This window comes from Ursus maritimus, unplaced genomic scaffold (genome assembly GCF_017311325.1).
Source record: "Ursus maritimus isolate PB19 unplaced genomic scaffold, ASM1731132v1 scaffold_32, whole genome shotgun sequence".
NCBI lineage: Eukaryota > Metazoa > Chordata > Mammalia > Carnivora > Ursidae > Ursus > Ursus maritimus.
Window position 1 is genome coordinate 20,092,319 of NW_024425786.1, and position 23,346 is coordinate 20,115,664.

Sequence of the window (23,346 nt, forward strand, 5' to 3'; positions counted from 1 at the left end):
CTGGGCCCCGGCCAGGGGAGGCAGTCCCACGTGCAGGCTGGCAGATCCTCAGTGACATAGCTGGGAAAGGTGACATCTGGAAAAACAAGCAGGGGTACAGTCGCCTCAGGGATCTGTCCAAGGTTTCAACCCCAACTCAGCCAGCAGGGAGCCCGGTGGTTAAGAGAGGGCATGGTCCTGAGAACCAGCGGCCCGGTCTCCCGGCTCTGCGACCTACAAGCCGTGTCTCCTTGGCAGGTGCTCTGAGTCTCAGGTGAAGCTCAGTTTCTTCATCTGAAAAGCGGGCTCGCAGTCATTTCTATCTCAAGGGCTGTTCTGAGGATCCAATGAGATTACGTGTCTGGAGCAAAGAGCTACCAAAGAAAACTCTCAGCAAAGGGCATGGTCTCTTCTCTGTACCCTGAGTCCCCAGCCCCACAGAGGGCCTGCTGGCACCGGGGCACAGGCGCCAGGGAAGCAGCCAGAGTCAGGGGATGGGGCCACACTCTGAGGCAGCCCCTCCGAAACAGGGCTTGCTACCCTGTCGCTGTCATCACTGGTTCCAGGCTGAGCCTGGCTGGCAGAAGCCTGCAGAGGTGCTGAGGGGGGCTGAGGGGAAGGGGAGAGGAGGCAGAGCAGAGGCAGGAGGCGAGGCTGAGGGAGAGGGTGGGGTAAGGCTGAGCAGAGGCTGGGGGGAGGTTGAGTTGAGGCAGAGGGGAGACCGAAAGGGAGGTTGGGGGGAGGCTGAGGAGAGGCAGAGGGTGTCTGGGAGGAGACAGAAGCCCTCTGGATACCCACTGAACCTGTTTCTTGTTCCCTTTAAGATCTGCAAGACTGCCTTCCAGATACCGGAGCGCAGGTCACAGGAGCTGTGAACGCAGCTGCGCCACGCGGTTGCAGGCTCCCTGAGACCTCAGCGGCGCGTCCCAGAGGCTCGCTGGTGGGGTGGGGGCCAGGGCTCCCCCTAAGCAGGTGCCCAAGGCATCCGTCTCCTGGGGCTGCCCTGAAAGGCTCCCGCACACTTCTGAAAACAGCCCAGCTGGCTGAGCATCATGAGGAGGGAGACACAGAGGGCACACCTGGAGGGCCTCTCCCTGGCTCCTCTCTCTGCCCACTGGGACAGTGTGTCACCTCAGGCCTCTGAGACCAGGAGGGGTATGGAGCGGATGGGAGAGCTGGGCATGCTCAGAGAGGCTGCCCTTTAGAGGACACTGCAGAGAAAGGATGAGGACACGGCTGGCTGCAGGCCTCGGTCCTGGTGCCAGGAGGGCCCAGGGCTACAGGAACAGCAAAGGGAGGTCAGGCATCTCCTGGGGTTCACGAAGAACCTCCGTAAGAAGCCACAGGAGGGCAGAGGAGACAGGGCCTTCCGAGACCATTCCAGTCCAACCCCTCTATTCCACAGATGCAAAGACCAGAGCCCAGAGAGGGCAGGACCTCGGCCAAGGTCACATAGAAGGTGTTGGCAGAGTCGGGATGCACACGGAGGCCACATTCCCCAAAGCCGGTCCTCACGTGGGACACAGCGCCACCCCTCATTACTCCCACCTTTTTTCCACAACTACCTTTTGCCGAGCACTTCGCGGTGATGTGCTGTGCACCTTAACTGCGTGAGGCCCCTAAAGGTTCTCTGACCTAGGTATCGTTCTCCAGCTGAGGAAGCCGAGCCAGGGAGCGGTGAAGAGACTTCACCAAGGCCCTACCACTGGGTCTTTCTGACTCCAGAGCCACAGCCCAGCATGCGTGCTCCAGCTCCGAGCCCGGCTCTCTATCCCGCTGGGCTGGGAACAGGAGGCCCGGTTCACTTCAGGCCGTCACTTGCCATGTGACCCCGGGAGTGAGACACCCATCCACTCTAAACTCCTGGTTCCCTCTAAGATCCCCTGCAGAACCGATATGCCCTGGTTCTGTGTGTGATCTGCCAGGGGAGACCAGGAGCTGTCTGGTACCCCAGTGAAGAGGAACGGAGCTCCTCTGGAGGCACTGCCGCGGGGGATACAGCGCGGCCGCGAGCTGCGTGCCAGCATGGGAGGGACAGTTGTCACCAAGCCCTGTGCTTACTCATTTGGCCTCAGCAATGCTATGAGGTAGGCACTATTTCCGTTTTCCAGAGGAGAAACTGAGGCTTGGAGTTTAAAGAACTTGCCCAAGTGGCACCCAGCCAGGAAGCAATAAAACTGATACTTGATCCCAGGACAGCCTGACCCCAGAGGCTGAGCTCTGCCCTCGAGCCAGGCTGCTCAATAGGAAATGACCTGTCGCTGCTTCCTGCTGCCGCTCTCATGCGTAGGGCACGGGTTCTGGAGGCCAGCCCACATGGAGCTATGCAGCGAGGGCCTGGCTGGAGGCCAGGAGCCCATCTGTGACGAGCCGAGCACACAGGGGCGAGGTCCCAGGCGGGCGGAGAGGCTGCCAGCCTGCCTACTTGCCTGCCACCATTGTGGCCCACAGAAGTCACTGTCCCGTGCCCAGGAAGAAGCGAAGAAAGCCTCCAGCAGCACCTGCGTCCACCTGAGCAGGGCCCATTGTACGATCGTGCATGCGGCACAGAGGTGGGGATGCCTGCGGCAGCAGGAACCAGGAAGCAGCCCTGCAGGGCAGGACAAGAAGGGCCGGAACTCAGGCTGGAGCTCTGGTTCTGATCAGCTCAGTCATGAGATGACCCAGCGTCTTCCTGAGAGGGGGACGTGGACAATCGCGGCACTCACTGAGGGCTCCTTAACCCTCCAACCGTCCGGTGAGAGACGCACTAGCACACTCGCATCACCGACGAGGAATCTGCAGCTCAGAGGGGCTAGGCCACCCGCCCAAGGCCGCCTTGCTGGTAGGGGGCAGGGCGAAGTGGGGTTCAAGCCAGGGAAGCGGATTCCTGAGCTGCCGGGGGCTTGTCCTCAGGGGCAGTTCTCAACCACATTCCTCATCTGAGCCACAGAAAAAATAAGCTGGATGACAACTTTTCTCCACTCTCCAAAGCACGGCCCTAACGAGACTGTCTCAGAATGTTCAAAGGAGCGGACGGGGGCCCCACCGTGGTACTAACTATGGATGTTGTCCACGGCATGGAAAGAATACCGGTCCTGGGTGCCAATCCCCATGTGCCTGCACTCTGGGGCTTGGGTTTGCTCAGCCATGCGGTGACAGGGCCGGGAAACCTCACATGGCTCTTTCACTCTGGTTTCCTAGGATTCAAGGTGGCTTGGTTCTGGCACTTTCCTGTGACCCTGGGTGAGTTAGTTAACCTCTCCAGACCATTTAAAAAATGAGGACACCTCCACTCGCTTCACAGGGTCAGGGGAGACCCACCCAAGATGATGAAGGGCCACACAAGGCAAGAGCTCCAGCGTGAGGGGGAGGTGCCTCCTAGCCTTTGTGACGTCACCATTCACTGCCACTAGAACATGTGTCACTCCACAGCCTCGCCCTGAAAGGGGATCTGAGGGCTCCCACCCCACCCTGGACGAACAGGGCACTCCCAGAGGCCCTGCCCAGCAACCTGACATCACCGCCACGGGTGCTGCTATAATGAGCTGGGGCTCCAAAAGGGGCGGGAGCCAGAGCACAGGGAGCCACTTCTGCCTCGGTGCACCTGGTACTGAGTGCGGTGGCCAGACACGGGGGACAGCGGAGCCCACCGAGGCCGGTTCCGTGCAAATCTTATGCCAATTCTTCCTGGGGAGGGGGAGCAGGGTGAATGAGGCACAGGCCCCAGCCCAGGCTGGTCAGGGTTTTGCTTCTGGATTCCTGACCTCAGTCTACGCCATCAGCTCACAGGCCTGGGGGAGCCCTCTCTATCCTCTTATAAAAGCTGGGGGTGTGGGGGGCCGAAGGCTCAGGAGATCCAAACAGCAAGCTATAAGAAGCCTCAGAGACACAACTCCAGGTGGGTACCTGCGGGAGGGGGCAGGGAGCAGCGGTGCTGGTCTGGCTCCTTAGGGGGAGGAAGGGAGCTCTGTGGGGCCGGGGAATGGACAGAGTTTGGGGTTTGGGGGCACAGTTAGGATGGAGAAAGTGTTGTAGCCTAGACTGGGGTAGCATCTCCTTCCCCACCCAGGCCCCCGTGCCTCTGCCGACCTTCCTGCTTCCCCACCTTCCTGGACCAGAGGATGGCGGGCACCCCCTCCACTGCAGGGTGGGGGGAGCTCAGAAGCTGCGGGGCCGATGTCCCCCTTGGCTTGGTTCTGGCTCCATCACTCGCTGGCTCTGCGGGCTTCTCAGAGGCCTCTAGCTCTGACAGCTCGTAATTTTACATAATAAGCAGCAACATGCGTCACTTTTCACCTTGTACTTTCCACTTTGTACTTTGCTATATGTTATCTCCTACCCTAACATTGATCTTTCCTGTACGTTATCACATTTAGATTTAGACTTCATGGCATCCGTATGAGGCAGGTGTGGGCGCTCCTGCATTAAAGACGAGAAAACCAAAGCTCAGGGCACAAAAACCCAAGAACATACCCAAAGAGGGCACAAGAGAGCCAGGACTTGCACCCAGGGTTCCGGAAGCCAAACCCTGGGTTCCACACAGAGGGAACCTAACAGCAGCCCTGCCAGGCCAGAGTGGAAGGCCTCGGCGGACTGGTTCAGGAGCTTATCCCAGTCTGTCCCTCTTGAAGCTGCTCCTTCAGTGCTGATAAGGAGACTCTTAAAAAGTCAGACGTAATTAAAAAACTAAGTTGCAAAAGAGTAGGAACAGCATGATTACTACTATGAAACTATTTTTATTAAAAAGAACTTCAGGGGCACCTGGGTGGCACAGTCGGTTAAGCGTCCAACTCTTGGTTTTGGCTTAGGTCGTGATCTCAGGTCGTGATCTCAGGGTCGTGAGACTGAGCCCCACGTTGGGCTCCGCATTCAGCACGGAGTCTGCTTGAGATTCTCTCTCGCTCTCTCTCTACACCCCACCCCCCAACCACGTGTACTCTCTCTCTCGTTCTCTCTAAAAATAAATGAATAAATCTTAAAAAAAAAAAAAAAGACCTTCACACAATAGCAAAGAAAAGTTCAGGCAGGGGCGCCTGGGTGGCACAGCGGTTAAGCATCTGCCTTTGGCTCAGGGCGTGATCCCGGCGTTCCGGGATCGAGCCCCACGTCGGGCTCCTCCTCTATGAGCCTGCTTCTTCCTCTCCCACTCCCCCTGCTTGTGTTCCCTCTCTCGCTGGCTGTCTCTATCTCTGTCAAATAAATAAGTAAAATCTTTAAAAAAAAAAAAAAAAAGAAAAGTTCAGGCAAACATACTGAACTGTAAAGTGATCAGCTCTAAGGAGCAGGTGAGTGAACGGGGTAGGACTTGCATTTTTTTCTTTACACACTTAGGTAGTGTTTGAATTTTTGTTTCCTTTTTATGAACAACAACAACAAAAATCTGGGAGAAAATTTTTTTGAGCACCTGCTCTAAGTCTAAACTCAGTATTCAACACTTTACTGTAATAGATTATTTCATTTAATTTTCACAAAACCCTACGGAGGATAAGGATGTTCAGAGCAGCGTTATCTGTAACTGTCAAAAGTGGGAACCCACCCAGATGCCCAGCAGCAGGACAGTGAGCCACTGTGGCTTCTTCACGCCAGGCAATGCTGCACAGTGACAGAAGGGACAGGCTCTCCTGCATATGACGACAAAGAGGAACCTCCTGGATAAGCCGAGCAGAAGCAGCCGGACACAAGAGAGTATGCGCTGTCTGACTCCGGTTATATCAAGGTCAAGAACAGGTACAACCAACTGATGCTGACGGAACTCAGAACAGGGGTTACGCGGAGGAATGTGGGGGTACAGACCGGGAGGGGCAGGAGGGGACTCTGGGGGTACATAGATATCCTCTGTCTTGGTTTGTTAACATGGTCACATACATTCGTAAATATAATCACCGAGCCATTCATTTAAGATTAGCTCACTCTCCTGTATGTATTTATGCATGTTATCCCTCAATTAAACAGAGGAGGGAAGGTTTTGAAAAAAACAGGTAAGGGAGAACGTACAGACGAATGATCTTCACAGGTCAGGTGCTCAGCCTAATGTCAGAGAGCGGGCAGGTGGTGCAGCTGGGACTCAAAGCCAGATGTGCTGGGCTCTGACGACCGTCCGCCACCAGGCTCTACTGACCCTGCCGTGACTGTACGGACAGCTGCCTTGACTCCCTCCCATCCGGCCCCTGCACAGCCAGCCCTGCCTCTGCTTGCCCCTCACTGCTAATCACGGTGGCTGTGGTTCAGTCACCTACTCACGTGGACAGGAGCCTGGTTCCCTGGAAGCCCCAGCGCGCTGAGAGCTGTTTCACCAGCAAGGCCCACGGGGAGCAGAGGCCAGGCCCACAACTAAAGCTTTGGGCCTGCTGGGAGCTGGGACAGGAGGTGTGCTCTGCGCCAGGAGGGGGAACCCGGTGCACGCCCACTTGCCATCATAGGCCCCGGCCCCCAGGATGGAATTTCGGATGTGGAAGGACAGCTGAGCAGCAGAGCTGGGCCTGGGCTTGGCTCTGACACCTGGCCCGGGGCTGGGGCTTGCTGGGCCACACTGCTGCACACTGCCTCAGAAAAGCTGGCCCTGCCAGTCAATCTCACCCCTCTTCCTCACCAGGGGAGTGGGGGAACTTTGAGGAACTTGGCTTGGCTCCTCCTGAGCCACCCACTCTGCTTTAAATTCCCAGCCTGCCCAGCTCCCTCTCTCCTCCTTCCAAGGGAGCCACCTCCCGCTGCTGGGCCTGATGCCCCCTCCCGCTACATCCTTTTCATCTCCCCCCCAACTCCTACACAATCTTGTCCCAAACCATTTCCTGCAGTTTCCCATCTGATCAGTTTCTTAGGAAGGATAATTATCTATGGAGGGAGGAGGCGGAAAATCCCCAGAGCCAAGAACACTGCGAGAAACTCCGTCTAGGCCATTCTCCACCTGCTAGGAGAACCTTCGTCCCCAACGCCGGCCAGCTGTGATCATGTCTCACCACAGAACCTCTCCAGTTACCGTCACTACAAGAAATGTCCACACTCCTCTACGTTGAGTCAGAGGCCTTCCTGATCTTTCCTAATTTAGGTTCAGGCCTCGTCACCGCTATGTTTTAAGTGGCAGCGCCAGAACCGAGACCCGTCTGCCACCAGGGCCCACGCCGCACTGTGCCGCCTCCCCGTGTCACTCCAGCCTGTACGGTGGCTGTTCACATGTCTATCTCCCTCACACAACTGTCAGCGCCACCGGCGGGGAGGGGGGCGGAGCTCCCGCCCGCACAGCTGTGGTCACGCACAGTAGGTGCTCAGAGGCCAGCCAGAGAAGCGGGGCGCCCACGGGCAGCTGCCTCACCTGCGGAGGGGACAGGGGCGGGTCCCGAGGGAATGGCAGGGGAAAGAAGACCCACGGACACCATTACAGAAGGCCTCCGGACTAGGGGCTTGGAAGACCTGAACTAACCCCCGCTCTGTTGCCGCCCTGGGCTGTGGGCAAGTCATTTCCTCTCTGGCCTTTTGCTTCCTCCTCTGTGAGATTGAGGGGGTTGGGCCAGGCTCTCTCACTGCTCAGCAAGCACTTGCCAGCCTTACCGCCGGGTGCTCTCCACTGCACTGTCAACGACCCTCCCCCGGTCTGCACGCCAGGCCCCCCACTGCTGCAAGAGCCGCAAGTCTAAGCCTCTTGATCCCCCACCCCCTCATCTTTCTCCATCTTACCACCTGGATCCCTCGCTCGGTCCCTAGCATCCTTCCTAACAATAAAGTCCTCTGATTCGAGGCCTGGTCTCTTCGGGCCTGGCAGTCCCCCAGGTCATGTGGGACCACAGGATTCAGCAGGGAGCAGGCATGTCAGAGCCGTGGCACTTGGCCGCACCGAGGCGTGCACAGGACGGGTCTGGTGACCGCCCGCCTGCGGGCACTAGGGTGGGGCAGGGGAGGAGGAGGCAGGAGTCGAGCAGAGCCTGGCGTCCGCTCATCCCCTCCCTTCCTCCTGTGCCCTCATCCCCTCCTGCCCTCTCCCGCTCCCCGTCACGCCTCTCTGAGAACAGCTCCCCCCCGCTGGAGCTTCCGTCCCACTACTGGCCTGGCCACAGGTGCCTGCTTGGAAGCTTTGCACCTGTTGCTCTCACGGACCTGGGCCGAGTGGCCGTGGGCCAGGGACCTGCTTTGCTCAGCTCCCGGAGGCCAGCGCCAAGCCAGAGCCAAGTCTCCGGCTCTGGCTCCCAGGCTGCTCTGCGCATCCCTCCCCAGGTCAGACCACGTCACCCTGATCAAAAGCCTTCAATGGCACCACATAGTGCCTAGAATCCAACCCAACCCAATCTGACCCCTGTCTTCCCTTCTGATCTCACACCTCACCTCCTTCCCTCCCCCTCCCTCTATCCAGGTTCCTCAAACATGCCCTCCCCAGGGCCCCTGGTCTTTGAAAGGCAAGCTCCTTTTTGTCATTTGCTCACCTCAAAAGCCACCTCCTTAGAGAGGCCTTCGCTGACCATCCAAAGGAGCACATCTCTCTCATGTTTATTTTCTTCAGGATACTTACCACTGCCTGACACTGTTGTGTCCACTGCCCAACACCCCCCACTGGCATGCGAGCCCCCTGACTCCAGGAGCCTCCTTGTCTTGCTCCTGGCTGTGTCCTCAGCACCCAGAAGTGTCTGATGTGGGAGGAGGGGGGTGCTACACATCAGACTTGGTGGCCAGGGACGCCTCTCTGAACAGATGACCTCCAATCGAGGGCCTGGACGGGGAGCCAGCCTGCGGCGGTCTTACAGGCAGGGGAGAGAGCAAGCACAGGGGCCCTGCGGGGGAACGGGCCTGGCAAGCCCTGTGCATCTGAGAAACGCAGGCAGGCTGGTGTGAGCGAGTAGGGGAGGGACAGCAGGCAGGGAAGTTGAGAGAGGTGTAGCCACACCTCTCCTGGATTTTATTTCAAACTCAATTCATCAGGAAGCACTTGAAAGGTTTGAAGCAGGGGAATGCTGAGTTCTGGTTTGTATTTCCGAACAATCTCTCTGGCTGCTCCGTGGAGAGCTGATTACAGGTAGAGGGGAGTGAACCAGGAGCCCGTTCAGGAGGCCACTGGAGTCACCCGGTTAGAGACCTCGCCGCTTGGACAGGGAGAGCAGAAGCGAACTACAGTGAAGGGCCAGCTTCAGATCTGCGGGGCCACACTTTCCAGCAGCCTGAGGAGCCCTCTGGCTGGAGTTCTCCGTGCCTGTGAACCCCAACTAGCTCTCCTACCCAATCTTATTTCTCACTGACCCCCAGCTCAGACCCCCCTCCCTCCCAACCCTGGCTGGCTAGGCCTCCTCTTCTCCCCCTCCTCCGGCTGGCTGTCCCCTCACACCCACTGCTCAGAGCCTTGGCTGGTGCTACAACCCTCNAGGTCTTGTGAGGACACCTGCACAAATGCCTCTGCCCCGTTCTCATTCCAGCCCCATCGCTCCTCTCCCTGAAGTCCTTCTAGGCTTTGAGGCAGCGACACAGCCATCGTCGGGCACTTGTATTCCCCGAGGTGGCTATAAAGCCAGCCAAAGGCACACACCAGGACTCAGGACTTGTACCCTTCAGGGCGACCGAGACCCTCGGACCACAACGTACCACGCAGAGCCCTTAGCACAAGGCCAGGCACTCGGGAGGTTCCCGACAACAGTAGCTCCCTCCTTGCCGCCCACATCCAGCCACATCCAGCACTGGTGCCCAAACCCCGCAGGGAGGCTCTGCTTCTCTGTCCAGCCAGGCAGGTGGGGGAACGTGTCTGGGGCTGAGGTTAAGGGGGTGAAAAATGCCCCAAGGGTTCCACAAGCAAAGGTCAATGGCTCTGCATTATTCACTTCTCTGTGCCTTTGTCCAGCTCCGCCCTCCAGGTGAGCAAACTCCTGCTTAACGTCGAGGCTCACTCAGCTCGAAGCGCTGGGAAGCCCACTCTGATCTAGCCCCCATCTCCTCCTGTGCACCCCAGCCCTGCGGGGCCCTGCTGCGGCATTTCACAGCACGGCACAAGCGCCTGTTTATGTGTCAGTCTCCCGCGAGGCTGGATTATATTATTCGTCTTTCCATCTCCAGCACAGCAGTTATGAGGCACGGATCGGTGTTTGTCGAATGTGTGTCTCCCCCTCCCAGCTGAGACCACACTCAGACGCTTCAGCTCACGGCCTCACCTGCATGCCCAGGCCAGTCCTGGTGACAGTCAGCAATGCCCTCTGGCCGTCACACCTAAAACCATCTTCCAATCATTCCCGTTTCCTCTTCCTTTAATGCTACGGGCACAGGGGCAACTCCCATTTCTGAGTGCTTGTGATGTGCCTGGAGCTTTACACACGTTACCTGTTGCGCTGGAGAGACTGAGGCTCAGCCAGGGTGGTGGAGTTACAAAGCGGCAGAACCTTCTGTCCATACTGGCGCAGTTCACCTGGCACCTCATCATAGCAGGGCCTATTTTAAAAAACCATCATCTGTTCTGCAAAATTTAGTGCTTTTATGGCTACGCATCAAGTTGTCATACAAAACTGTGCTTTGCTCATTAAATGTTTCAAGTGATAAGTCTTGCTCCTACAGCTAGATGGTGAGATGACTGTCATGTAGGAGAAACAGCAAGGACTTAGAATGAGAAGCCCTGGGTCTGGCTTCAACTGTGCCACAGTCGGGCTTTACGCTCGTAGGCAAGTCACCTAACCTCGTGGGACCTCAGTTTCCGCATTCATGAAAAGGAGAATAGCATCTCCCCAGAAGGTTTCCTGACGCATGCTGGAAAGCGCTCTAGCCACCTCAGGAGTATACGCATTAAAAGGATAAATATGATTTATTCACAGTCACGTCACCCCTGCGCTTAGCACAGCACTGGACACACAGCAGGGCATCAGTAAGTCTTGCTGAGTGATTATTCAGTTGCTGGGAGATTCAGGAGTTAGAGAAAACAAGCCAGTATTTCTCTTTCTCCTGATCCCAGAGGGATTCGTGAGTGCCACCATCTATCTTGTGTCTGGAATGTGCTGAATTCTGTGACAACCATCTTACGAGGGTACTCTCTCCAAGTCCTTCCAGCATCACTGCCAGGTGTTACGCCATGGTGCTGGTGATCAAATTGAGACTCAAAAAGAGGGGAAGTGACTTGCCCAAAGTCACGGTGCCACAGAGTGGTAGAGCTGAGATCTGAACCCAAGTCTGTGGCGTGGTAAAGCCTGTGTTCCTAACCACCATGTTTCCAAAGGAAGCTGCCCTGGGACACTCCTCTAATTCAAAGGTCCTGCCCCAAGAAGCTTCTGGCTGTGCCCAGTGAGACCTGTTTCACTCAAGCATCTCATTTAATCCTTCTTATTCTTCAAGGGTTAGTTCAACTGTCACTTCTACAAAACGCCCTCCTCTTATCCTCCCAGGTGGTAAGGTCTTTCTGTCTCTTCTAAACCCTCAGAGGATTCCATCCGCACCTAAAATCACCCCCACTTTCTACTGCCTAACTGCGCTGCATCTATATGGCATTTTTCAGACCAGTCCCTGAGTTCCTCAAAAGAAGTGGTTCTCATGCATCTTTGCTTGGTCTGCCTGCCAGCCAGCCTGGCCGGGGAGGGTGGGGTGGACTGCCTGCTCCCCTCCTCCACTGAGATGAAACAGGAGTCTCCGGCTGTGCTCAGTGAGGTGAGCTGGCCCCGCCTCAAGCAGGCATCCTGCCTACCTGCTACCGCATCCAGATTGCTGTGGGCCCTGGCCCAGGATCCAAAAGATAAGATCTCGATGCCTGGTTTGATGGCAAAGATGCTATAAAAAGCCCAGCACCCAGGCTCAACACTGGCTCGTGACGGAGTCCAAAGCCTTGCACTTGGTTCTCCTGCAAGCAGCTGGGTGGCCAAGGCCAAACGGCTTCCGGGCCAGGAACAGCTCTGGGATAGATACTCCAGGAGGAAGCTGCCCTTCTTAGGCTTAAAGGGCCCATCAGTTACCAAAGCTTGGAAACCAATATCCAGATCAAAGACCACAGCCCCTCTTACTGCCCAGAGATGCCTGGGTTATTAGTTAAGAAGAGCAGGGAGAGCCTTCCCTCTGCCATTAAACTCATGTGTGGCTCTGGGCACATCCTCTCTGGGCCTCGACTGGAAAATCCGAGGATGGGATCAAAACATCTCCATCTCCCTCTGGGCCCTGGGGCCTCAGTTACATTAAGGTTCTTTCTACCTCTAGTACTCTGCAGGTAGAAAAATATTCTCTACTCTCACTCCCAGAAACGGGGTGAGAGCAAGAGATAAAGCATCCTCAGTCCAGGAAACAGCAGAAGCGAATCAGGGCTGCCTAGCACTGCGCCCTCAAAGCCTGTCCCCTTCAGAGGCAATCCCTTGTTTCCGCTGCCTCGAAGGTAGCTGCTTCCCCTAACAGACACGCAGAGGTGTGTTTGGGCCCTAGCCACTTTAGGAAAAAGGGGTACCTTCTGGGGTGTGAACTGGACTCCCCATGGAAACCTAGCAGACCCTGGGGGCAGAAGGAGCCCAGCACCTTCCCTGCCTGTGCAGGAGGGCAGGGCAGGGGTCTGCTGCATCTGCTTTGATCCCCAGTCCAGAGAAGCTTTTCTCTACTTTACAGGGTCAATTTCCTTCTTCTTTTCCCAGGACACAGCTTACCATTCTGACCGGGTTCATTCCCCTTGCCTAGAATGAGTTCTGCAGTCCCCTAGGCATATCCCACTCACCCTAGGGTGCACTATTACACTTTGCCCGAGGAAAGTCCTTTACCTTTCTTCAAATTTTCACAGCACAAAGTGCCAAAGCTGTTTAACTTTGTGGGGCCACAGATCCCTCGGAAAATCTGTGGCTAGTACTGCTCTCTCTGATAAAAACACAATTATATAACGTCTGCAGACTATTCGGGGGGGGGGGGTCCACAAGCCCCCTGAACTCCATCATGGACTCAGGAAGACTCTTAGGGCCACCTAGCTGGCTCAGTTGCTGGAGCATGCGACTCTTGTTGTGAGTTCGAGCCCCACACTGGGTGAGAACTCACTTAAAAAAAAAAAGTAAAAAAAAAAGTATCTTAGAAACCTAGATCCTAGAAGAAAAGCAGGTCATCCAGTCCATTCTCCCACCTAAGCCAGATTCCCTTTCAAAGGCAAGCCTTACCAGGATGCCTGGGTGGCTCGGTTGGTTAAGCGTCTGCCTTCGGCTCAGGTCATGATCCCAGGGTCCTGGGATCGAGTCTCACATTGCGATCCTTGCTCAGCAAGGAGCCTGCTTCTCCCTCTGCCTGCTGCTCCCCCTGCTTGTGTTCTCCATCTCTTTCTGACAAATAAATAAAATCTTAAAAAAAAAAAGCACGCCTTACTGAACGATGTTCCTCCTCTCCACCTGGCCCACTCCTCAGGACTACTCCTTCAGGAATCTTCCCTCATCTCTCCTGCTCCAATCCAATGCCCCCATCATCCCAGCCTGAGCCACATACTTTCCTACCTGTGTTTCCTCCCTTGTGTGTTGTCTTACTTCCCCAGCAACAGAGCTGGCTCTCTGCAAACCCGTTCATTTAATCCCGTAACTCTGAGCTGGAGTTGGAGAGGACCATGATCCGGTACTTGGGAATTCTGTACTCCGAAGGCAGGGCTAATGACAGCAGCGGCCCATCTCCCAAAGGGCCTCAGTCTGCCCTGGGTCTCACCAGAGCAGGGGCTCCTCTGAAAAGTCCCAGAGAGGACTTTCAACAACTGAAATCGACAGATAGGAAAATCAAGGCCCAGGGAGGCAAAATGACTTACCATCAGTCAACAAGCAAGAAAGAGGCAGAGCTGGGACTAGGACTAGGACTAGGACTTAGGCCCCAGCCTAGCACTCTTTTCCTTTACACAAATGGTTTTATGAAAACTAAATCTATCCTCATACTCCCACACTCATATACTCATAGAAATTTATGAAAAGCAGCACAAGAAAGTTAACTCCGGGGAGTATGACAGTTGGGTTATCAGAGAAGCGAGGAGGGGAACTTTTACTTTTTACCTTAATACCTTTCCGTACTGTGAGTTTTATTCTGTTGGTTTTGTTTTGACCACAAACATGTTTTATTTATTCATATTTTAAAAATAAATCTGCTACAGAAAGGAGATTCTGGCCCCAGCCCACTCCCAACACACATAAAAACAAAGAGAAGCCATAAGTCGACCTGTCTAGGCACAACCATAAATTAATGAGATTGCCTTCTTGCGTGGTTTATGGCCACTGGTCTCATTCATTCACAGTCACGGTGCAGTTGATGGCTTGAAGAATCTTCCCGGGAAAAGTTTAATTCAATTAGGCCTCTTGGCAGCTCCCTGAGGACGCTCTGGTATCTTGCTTTTACTTACACAAATTGAGGGCAAAGCAAACAGACCCAGACTTTCCCAGGGAGACCCCACCCAGCCCACAGAGGATGTCCCTAGGGACCCTCCATTAGAGACAAGCCCCGGGAGGTGGCCAGGGAGGGAAGTGGCCTTGGCAGCACCGCTCACACACAGGCTGACACCTCCAATCACTCTGCGTGTGACTTTCAGAGCTCAGTTAAACTCCCGGCCTGGCATTCAGTCTGGTGACTAGCCTCTCCAAACCTTGCTCTCTTCCTCTCTGGGCCGTCAAACTAGGTTTCCAATCTGCCCCATGCTTCACATGGACCCCATGTCTATAATCATGGAAGTCAGTCCTGCACCCCTTCAATCCCCCGGTACGCAGGAGCCCTTACTCTGTGCCAGGCAGAGAAGAAAGCCAACAAAGGCCCTGTCCTCAAGGGGCTTACACTCTTGTGGGGATTGTGTGCTAAGAATAACTCTCTCGGTCCTGCATGGTTATCTCATTCCTCTCCATCCTTCAAGACTGGCTCGAGTTCCACCTTCACTGAGAAGCCTCCCCTCCTCACCCCTGTGCTCAGGGGTTGATGTTCTGCCTTCCGGGAGTCTGCCCACCCCCTCAGCACAAACAGACCATCTTCTCCTGAGCCTAACGAGCAGGGCTCAGGGTTTCACTCTTCCTGGTTCCCTGATGGGCCACAAGCTAAAGGCCTGGTGGCTGATTTCGGCTGACCTGCCTCTTGGATCCCAGCTTGAAGAGACAAATTAATTAGCTGTTCTCAGTCCTGGCTGGCCAGTACAAAGACATAGCCTTTGCGAGCTTTGCCTGACACACGGAAAGTGCTATGTTAAGTGTTAGCTATTTATTATTTTGGTGAGCTTGTGGGCTCTGCCTGACACACAGCTGTGATGTCACCCCTCCGCCTTCAGTGGCCTGGTCTCCAACAGGCTGAATACTGTGGAAGGGCTAGACTGGGCTTAGGGATAAGTGTCCCCCTAAGGGACTGGAAAGGGGGCCCCGGGAGGAACAGGACTTCTCATCCTGAACCTCACTCCAAGCTGCTTGAGGACATATCTTTTCAGAAAAGAACTTGCTAGGGGTGATTTGGGGAACTCCAAATTCTCAGCAAGTCAGTATTAGAAGTCAGGGGTCAGGTCTGGCCTGATAGACCCCAAAACTGGCCCCGCGTGTTAGATGAGCTTTTAGGGGAAGAAAATGAAGTCAGCATAATCCCAAGAAGGGGGAGAGCCCACTGATCCAGGCCCAACTCAAAACTTAGTTCAGTTAAAATTAGATTAGCCCGTAAGATTAAAAATACCCACATATAATCACGGGCTGCCTAAAAGTATCAGTTGATGTTTATCGGCATCTAAAGAGATGGTTTGGCCCAGGGCGGTGTGTGCAGACAACCTTGGGGAGACATGTCTGACTCAGACGTTTGCAGGGGGTGTGAGTGCTGCAAAATGAGGCCCACACAGGCGATGGATGACTCAGGAATAACCCAGGTCCTGGGTTTGCTGAGTGAGCCTTCTCTCCTCACCACGGAAGGAGAGGGGGCAGGTGAGGGGACGACAGAAGGAGGCAGGCCAGCCGGCTCCGCCCAGGCTGGCATTCCCAAAGGGAATCTGGGGTCCCTCCACTCCACTTCCCTGCCTCTCCTGTGTTTCTGAATGCCAATACCTTAGAGAAGTGTCACGGTTTTTTCCCTAAACCCAGAAATGATCCACAGAGTGCAGTCAAGACTTGACATACTAAAACCATAAAACTCTTCCTTGTTCATAATGATTATGGGAAAAATAAAACTTCTGAACTGAAAGGGAGTGGGGGGATAATGAAGAACATGGGCTCTGGAGTCAGAAAGATCTGGGCTTAAACCCCAATATTTTCTAGCTGTGCAAGTACATGACATGGCTTCTGAAATAGGAGCTTAATAAGTAGCAGCTAATATAATTAACAAATACTTGACAAAACTATCACAAATATTTCCTAACAGGAGCTCAGAGAGGTTGTGCCTTGCCTAAGGTCACACAGCTCAGCAAAGAACTAAGACTAGATCTCAGGTTTCTTGACTTCCTCATTCCTGCCCATTCAGCATGTTTTTGGTTGTAATTCACATCTCTGCCTCTCCTTTCTCCTCCAGGAGGGCCTACAACACTTTAAGGAAAAGGAAAAGCCCTCTATTTCAAAGATTTGCTGTGCCATTGACCTGTCTGAGTATGACAGGCCCCAAGGCTGAGTTCAGCCCTCACGCTCTTTGTTAGAACTAGGAGCTGATCTGGCCTGGGCTCCAGACCACGCCAGACTGCCCTGTTCCTTCAGCTCTCCCCTCCTACTGGGGAAACTGACTCCTTCTGACAACTGCTCGAGTTACCAATGTGGATGGGCCTAGTCACTTACTCTCATCAAAGTCCCTTATCTCTGGTCTCCCTTGATCTTTATAAGGACCCAGGATGTCAGCCAGGCAGGAAAGAGGATGGGGTCTTGCATTAGAAGTCCAGAGATGTGTCCTTTGCCACCTACTTCTTAGGCGGCCTCAGGTTCCTTAGATGTATAATGGGCACATCAATACCACCTGCTAACCCACTGAGACGATCAGAATTAAATACTATATATGCAAGTGCTTTGGAAACAAGTTACAGCAGTGATGATAACTGCTACTAGATTCTGCCTGCCTTCTAGGGCTAAAGAAATCTGTGCTACCTGCCCCCAACACAGAAGCTGCCTCTCAGGGGATCCTGCTGGGCCCTGAGGGTAACCCAAAGCAGCCCCACACCCTCCCTGCCCAGCGGCAGAAGACTGCAATCACAGGGTTAGCCACCCCCTGCTGGCTAACCCCCCTTCCATGGGCACTCCCCTGCCCAAGCAGGGAAGAAGCAAGCTCTAGTCAGACCACAGAAAGGGCACCTCCACAGAGAGGACAGGCAGGCTTACTACCAGAGGTTCGGGGACAGGCCCAGCCTCGCTGCAGGATTCTGTTGTATCTGTGCAACTCATGGGGACCGGGGATAGGCCCAAAGCCAGGCGCAGAACCCCAACAGCTTTCACAGGACAGAGAGAGGGCTCCCACCACTGACATCTGGCCCATCCCTAGAGGGAGTCCGAGCTCGGCAGGCTGGGCACGACTCCGAGGAAGGCCACGTGTGCATCTGCCCATGGGACTGTAAGGAGCCGGAGAGACAGGGGCACTCCTCTAGCAGGCTAGGCCGAAACACAAACAGAAAAGAAACAGCAATTCAACATCACGGAAGATAACCTCTCTGGTCTGCTTCCTCATCTGTAAAACAGAGACAGCCTTTATTTCATTCGATTTTAGTAGGAATTAAACGAGATCACTTTTATAAAGTGCCTGACACTACTCTGTAGATACTCAATAAGTGGTAATTCTGATGAAAACGCAAACACCCCCAACAGAAGACATGTCACAGGGCAGGCTAGGCCTCGTGCCAAAGCTGTGGATAAACAATAAGGGAAACGGGTTCAGGGGGAGAAGCGAGAGCAACTGGCCCTGGCCGTGGGCTGGAGTGGGCTGGGAAGCCCGCCCAAAGGGGTGGAGTCTGAACGGGCCCTAGAAGCGGCCTCAGCAGCCCGCCGGGCACCGTGCTGGGCATTCCCAAGCGCGTCCTCTACGCCCGTCTTAGAAGGTACAGGCGGCATCTTCACCTTACCAGGGAGGCAAGTCAGGTCCAGGGCAACGAGGCCCGGCCGTGGTCCCTGGTACTGCAGGGCGGCGGCGGAAGCCCAGGCTTTCTGACCACTCTGCTTTCCCAGAGCGGAGGAGCGGGAATGAGAGCAAAGGCATGCCTCGTGGGCGCTCAGCTGAATGAAGTCCAGCGACATGACCAGTCGAAGGCCTCCAAGGGCCCTGATGCTTCTGGAGACACGTGTCCTACCTGAAGGCCTCCTCCCGGCCCCCAGCTGACCCTCCGCTCCCACTGTCCTGCAGTCAGCTATCTTCCCAGAGAGGAAAAGGCCACCCCCTTCTCTTTAGAGGGTGCCGTCTGGGCTTCTTGAGAGAATTTCAACATGACCTCTAAGGCTGTTCCTCTCTCCTTCTGAGAAGTGGGAGAGGTGAGTTCTAGTCTTATTTTTACAGGAAACCAGTTGCTGGGGCCGATATCCATGCATGGGAAGTGGGCAACGGTGACCCCCTCCCCCCTCACAGACTTGTTTAAGGAGGAAATGGCAGGATATGCCTTGCAAAGACCAAAACCAAAAAAAAAAAAAAGCTATATGACTTGAAGAGACAAAGGAAGGCTTTTTTGTCTCTGGTCAGGAGACAAAATGAATACCTGCTTTATGGGCTCTCGGGCCTCTGCCAGGAGTTCCAGGTCAGGGATATGGGCAAACAAACGCAGGGGTGCCAGTGGCGAGCCGGGTTACAGGGAGGCTCTCCCTTGGAACAAGCACTAGACTGGGAGTCGGGTGAACTGGGGACAAAGTGGAATTCACGCAGGGCCCAAATCACAAGGGGGCGGGGGAGCAGACCGAACCTAAGGCTTAGGGTCACGCTCACAGGTCTCCTAACAGTCTAAACCCCCCTCCCACCACCAGCCCCTCCCGGGCAAGGAAAAGGCAAGAATCCCTGACCGTCAGAGAGAGCGAAAAGGCCCAGAGAAGGGTCCCATGTCACCCACGGAGCCAGTCAGAAGAGAACCCAGAAGCATTACTCTAGAACTTCAGCTCTAACCAACCCCACCCTCCCCCAACCATCTCTGGCGGGGTCAACCTGAGGCTCTGCTCACTGATTAGGACAGGAAGGCGAACTGCACACAGCACTTTCTATTCTTAAAAGAGGGGTACCTTGCAAGGGAAGCAGCTGCCAGACGTGACAGAATGAGGGCTCTGACTCGGCTCCTACCCACACCGAAGTGCTGAGAGAGTAGGCAAGACCCCAAAATGAACTCTGAGGTTCCTGAGTATCTGACAGTGCAGAGGAAGCATGGCCTCAGACCCCACCCCTGTCCCCTAAGTCAGTTGGTGCTGTGTCCCCTCCCTGCCAGGACCAGCCCTGGAGGCAGCTAAAGTGAAAGGAAGAACAAAATCAGTAGGACACACCCAACACCCCAAAACCTTAAGGAAGGACGCCCTGTGGCAGCCTAGGGTTGAGAGATTTGTAATCCTCCAGCTTCAGAGGAAGACTGTACGTAGGAGGCTGAGGTAGGGATGCATCTGCCTTTGGTGGTTCAAATCCCAACAGGGGCGGACGCCTGGGTGGCTCAGTTGGTTAAGTGTCTGCCTTCGGCTCAGGTCATGATCCCAGGGTCCTAGGATCGAGTCCTGCATCGGGCTCTGTGCTCAGCAGGGATCCTGCTTGCTTCTCTCCCTGCAACCCCCCCTCCCCGCTCGGGGGCTCTCTCTCTCTAATAAATAAAATAAAATAAATCCCAACGGGGGCAGATGTCACTCATTGAGTGCTTCCTGTAGGTACAAAGGCAGCTTCATACGCACTAGCTCGGGTCAGCGTCACACCGACAGCTCTGTAGGTATTATTATTTCCCCCATTAATGTCTGAGGAAGCAGAGGCTCAGAAAGGCTCAGGGGCGGAGTGGAGGCGCCTTCATCTAACCTCAGTTCTACCCTGCAGAGGGAAAGGAAAAAATGGGCACTCACTTTTGCCACCTGAACAGGGACCCTTGAGATCTTTTGGTCATAATTCTCTCCCCCAGAAGAGCCAGATGCTGGGGCTCTTCTGTTTTCCGAATGCCCTTCCAAGTCAGAGACACAGACTTTTGGAACTGCAAACGTCCTCAGAGATCATGTCCAGCCTCCTCATTTCACAATAGGAAAACTGAGGCCCAAGGCTGAGTGACTTGCCAGGGTTACCCGAGTCAGTGGAATGGCAGAAATGTCAGCCCTAGAAGGGGCCAAAGATCAGCTGACAGGTGGGGAGGCATGACTGGCCCAAGGTCAGAGAGGGAGGTGGGATGAGAAGCCAAGTTTTCTAACTTCTAGACTGATGCCCTTGCCATGGCGTCATCTCTGTTCTCCAGCTGCTCAGGGTCCCTGGCACAGGTTCTGGTGGGGACAAAGCAGGCCGAGCCTGACCCCATCAGAAACAGATATCAGGCCTTCAGGGACAAACTCCTTCCTGCCCAGAGTAGGATCTCTGTGGTCATGCTGTCGTCCCAACAGAAGGCACTGAGACTTGTAGTGTGCGCACCGGCCCCCAGTGCTCTAACACAATGCCAGGTGTCGTTGGAAGGTGAGGGAGTTGCAGAGAGAAGGGCAATTTCTAGACAGTGATTATGAGGTCTCTTCCTGGCCTCATACAGGCACATGACACATCACGGTCACTAGTTTCTTACAAAAAATTAAGACACAGTTTTCATGACTCAATTGATACGGTCAAATGTAGAGATTCTTGCCAGTTTCACAGCTGGGCAAGACCTGCAGAAAGAGGCCCGGCTTGTTCAAGGTCAAGGTGTCAGAATCAGTACACATAGGTCCCCTTGCCCAGTCCTTGATTTTTACCAGGAAGCTGGCTGCCATCAGGGTATAAGTACATGAAGCTGGTGGCCCAGCTCCATGCACAGGTCCTGCTACTGTCACAGCACCAAAGCTCTGCACCAGCCACTGCATCTGTCAAAACGGAGTGTCCTCCTGCAGCATGTCCCAGAGCCTGCCTCACGAAGCCAGGCATCACCACTGAGCTCCTGCATGTCCTTGGAAAAGCTGCAAGTTTTCCTACCAAGAGTCACAAACTCCCCAAACCCAAACCAGCAGAATCCCAGATCCTCACGCCTTCCACAGATAGCTGAGGCTAAAAAAGCAAAGGCAGCTTTCAAAGCCCCCCTGGACACACTTCCAGGGACTTCTGGGCCATGCAGGCTCCGGTGAACTCCATCAATCACCCAGCAGAACAGAGCATTCAGGCCTAGCAGGGACGGAGACCAGGGAGGGGAGGGAACAACTTTTCTGGTTCCTTCTCCCAAAAAGAACATTTCAGACTCTCTTCAGACCAGAACATCCTGAGCCCATCCACCTGTCCCTGTCCCACTTGGTTGAGCGGCCAGCCAACGTGACTGGTCAGCCCATACAGCACCTTGAGACACAGCCGGGTGCCAACGTGGACGTGAGTGGGGGGCCAGACCAAGCTTCGACTTCCTCCACTCCCCCTTCCACGTCCAAAACAGACTTCAGAAATTTCCAGGGCTCCAGTCCCATAAACTGTATAAAGGACGGCATTCCTGGGCCGGAAACTGACTCAGGGGCTCCCGGCCAGTCTGGGCAGGCAAAGCTGACAGATAACATTCTGGGAATAAAGGAAGGTGATACTATGGGGATCCCTCAGGCTCCACCGCACTTCTAGGTCTCCAGCACACAGGTCCCCTGCTATGCTTAAACTCCTCAGACAGGCCAAGTAGATATATACCCCATTCTGGAACACCCTCCTGTGAAGCATGTAATTGCCCTGGCTGCTGGTGACAGTGCCAACTGGCCACTTGCTGGAAGACACTCCTCTGTCTTGTACGTGCACAGCTGGGTGCCTGGCTCCCCTCGGGGTCTGGCCCAGCCAGAGGAGATCTGCAGGCCTGGAACCCTTGCTGAACGTACCTATTATAAGAAGCATCCCATGCCCTAATCCTGCTGTCTCCCTTGCACAAAGCTGGCTCCAATCTTGGGAGCACTCAGACCACAGAGCCCAAGTCTGAGAAAGACCAAGATGGCAGGACGGAGCCTGCCTACTTTTCTGTAGTGGTCCGGACCTTTATTCCTGGGCAGTCTCAAGTGGTAAGGACCGGGCAAGAAGCTCGCCAGTTTGGTGGCCACAGAAGTGTCCGAGCCAACTGGACTTACCTATCTTCATGAGGCAGGCCAGCAGGATCCAGAGTGAGATCTCAAAGGGTGTGCGCACATGTGTGTAGTCGATGCCCAGGACTGGAAAGGCCTTTCGAGTCTTCATGCTGTGTTCAGTGACGGAATGGTTAACAGGGCGGCTTTCCGGGGCGAGCTCGGGTGGGGCGGTGGTGACATCCCCAATCGAGCGTTCCCGTGGTGGCTCTGAGCCTCGGATGGTGCTGGCAGTAGGGCTGGGCTGGAGGCCATGGCTCCTGAGAACAGGTAGCAGCCCCGCCAAGGCTACCACCACCAGCAACGAAGGGAAGATTCTCGGGGGAGCGCGGCCACAGATGCCAGACCACAGAAGTCTCATGCTGATCCCTTGGTTCAGCAGGCCTTGACTGTTAGCAAAGTGAGAGTAAGACCTGGGGCATAGGTAGCAAGGGGTCAGCAGGTGGAAGACAGACTGGGGCAGTCCCTAGGAAAAGTTCATGTTTTAGAGAGGTATTTGTGTGGAAGCTGATCTCTGGGGGTGGAGGGAGGCTGGGTTTGCAATGGAGAACTCCAAACTGGGGAAAAGGGACAAGGACCCAGAAAGGACCACAGGAGACCAAAAGGTCTGGAACTCCAGACCCGGGAAAGGGAGTGGGAGAAGGAGACTGGACCCTAGGGACAGAGGAAGGGACAGGATAGGTTGGACCCCAGGCGAGGGAAAGGAAGAGGGAAGGCTGAGACCCTTGGTTGAGGAATGTGACTGAGGAGCTGGGACTCAGCTAAGGGAAGGGGTTAGGGAGCCTGAGCTAAAGGAAGGGGACCAAAGGAGGGGTCGGGGGGTGGGAGCCAGTCCAGGAAAAGAAGAGAGGGGGCTGGGAGCCCAGCCTGCGAGGAAGGAGTGAAGCCGGAAAGCGGCCGGGAGCTTCCCCACCCAGAGAAGGGCCGGGGTGCAGGCGCGCCGGGCTGAAATTCCGGGGAAATGGAGGGAGGCGGAAGGCGGAGGCAGGCGGCCTGGCGGGAGGGCGCCCCGGGCGCGGGCTGGGGGCGGCTCGCGGTGGGCCGGCAGCAACACACCCCTCCTTGCGGCCCCGGCGCGGCGCGGCGCTCCGCCCCGGCCCAGCTTCAGCTCCGCCGCGTCCAGCTCCAGTGACAGCTGCAGCCCCGGCCCCAGCCCCGGCGGCGGCCGACTGATGCCTCGCTGAGCCCGGAGCTGGTATTTATAGACACCAGCGAGCAGCCAGCGCAGCGGGCTAGAGGGACCTGTCAGCGCCCGCGCACCGCAGCGACCACTGTCGCCAAGGGAAGGAAGTACGGGTAGGAAGAGAAGAGTCAGAAGTCACCAAAAAAAAAAAAAGGGGGGGGGGGG

General features: G+C 55.3%; 1 protein-coding gene across 1 annotated transcript in view; it reads right to left on the minus strand.

The window, feature by feature from the left end:
* Positions 1-22,919, minus strand: part of SLC9A1 (solute carrier family 9 member A1) — a 48,037-nt gene extending 25,118 nt beyond the window's left edge. The window contains exon 1 of the mRNA XM_040619081.1: positions 22,005-22,919. Within this exon, the coding sequence (XP_040475015.1) occupies positions 22,005-22,359 (355 nt within the window). The 5' untranslated portion in view covers positions 22,360-22,919. The remainder of the gene's footprint in view (positions 1-22,004) is intronic.
* Positions 22,920-23,346: the final 427 nt, after the last annotated feature.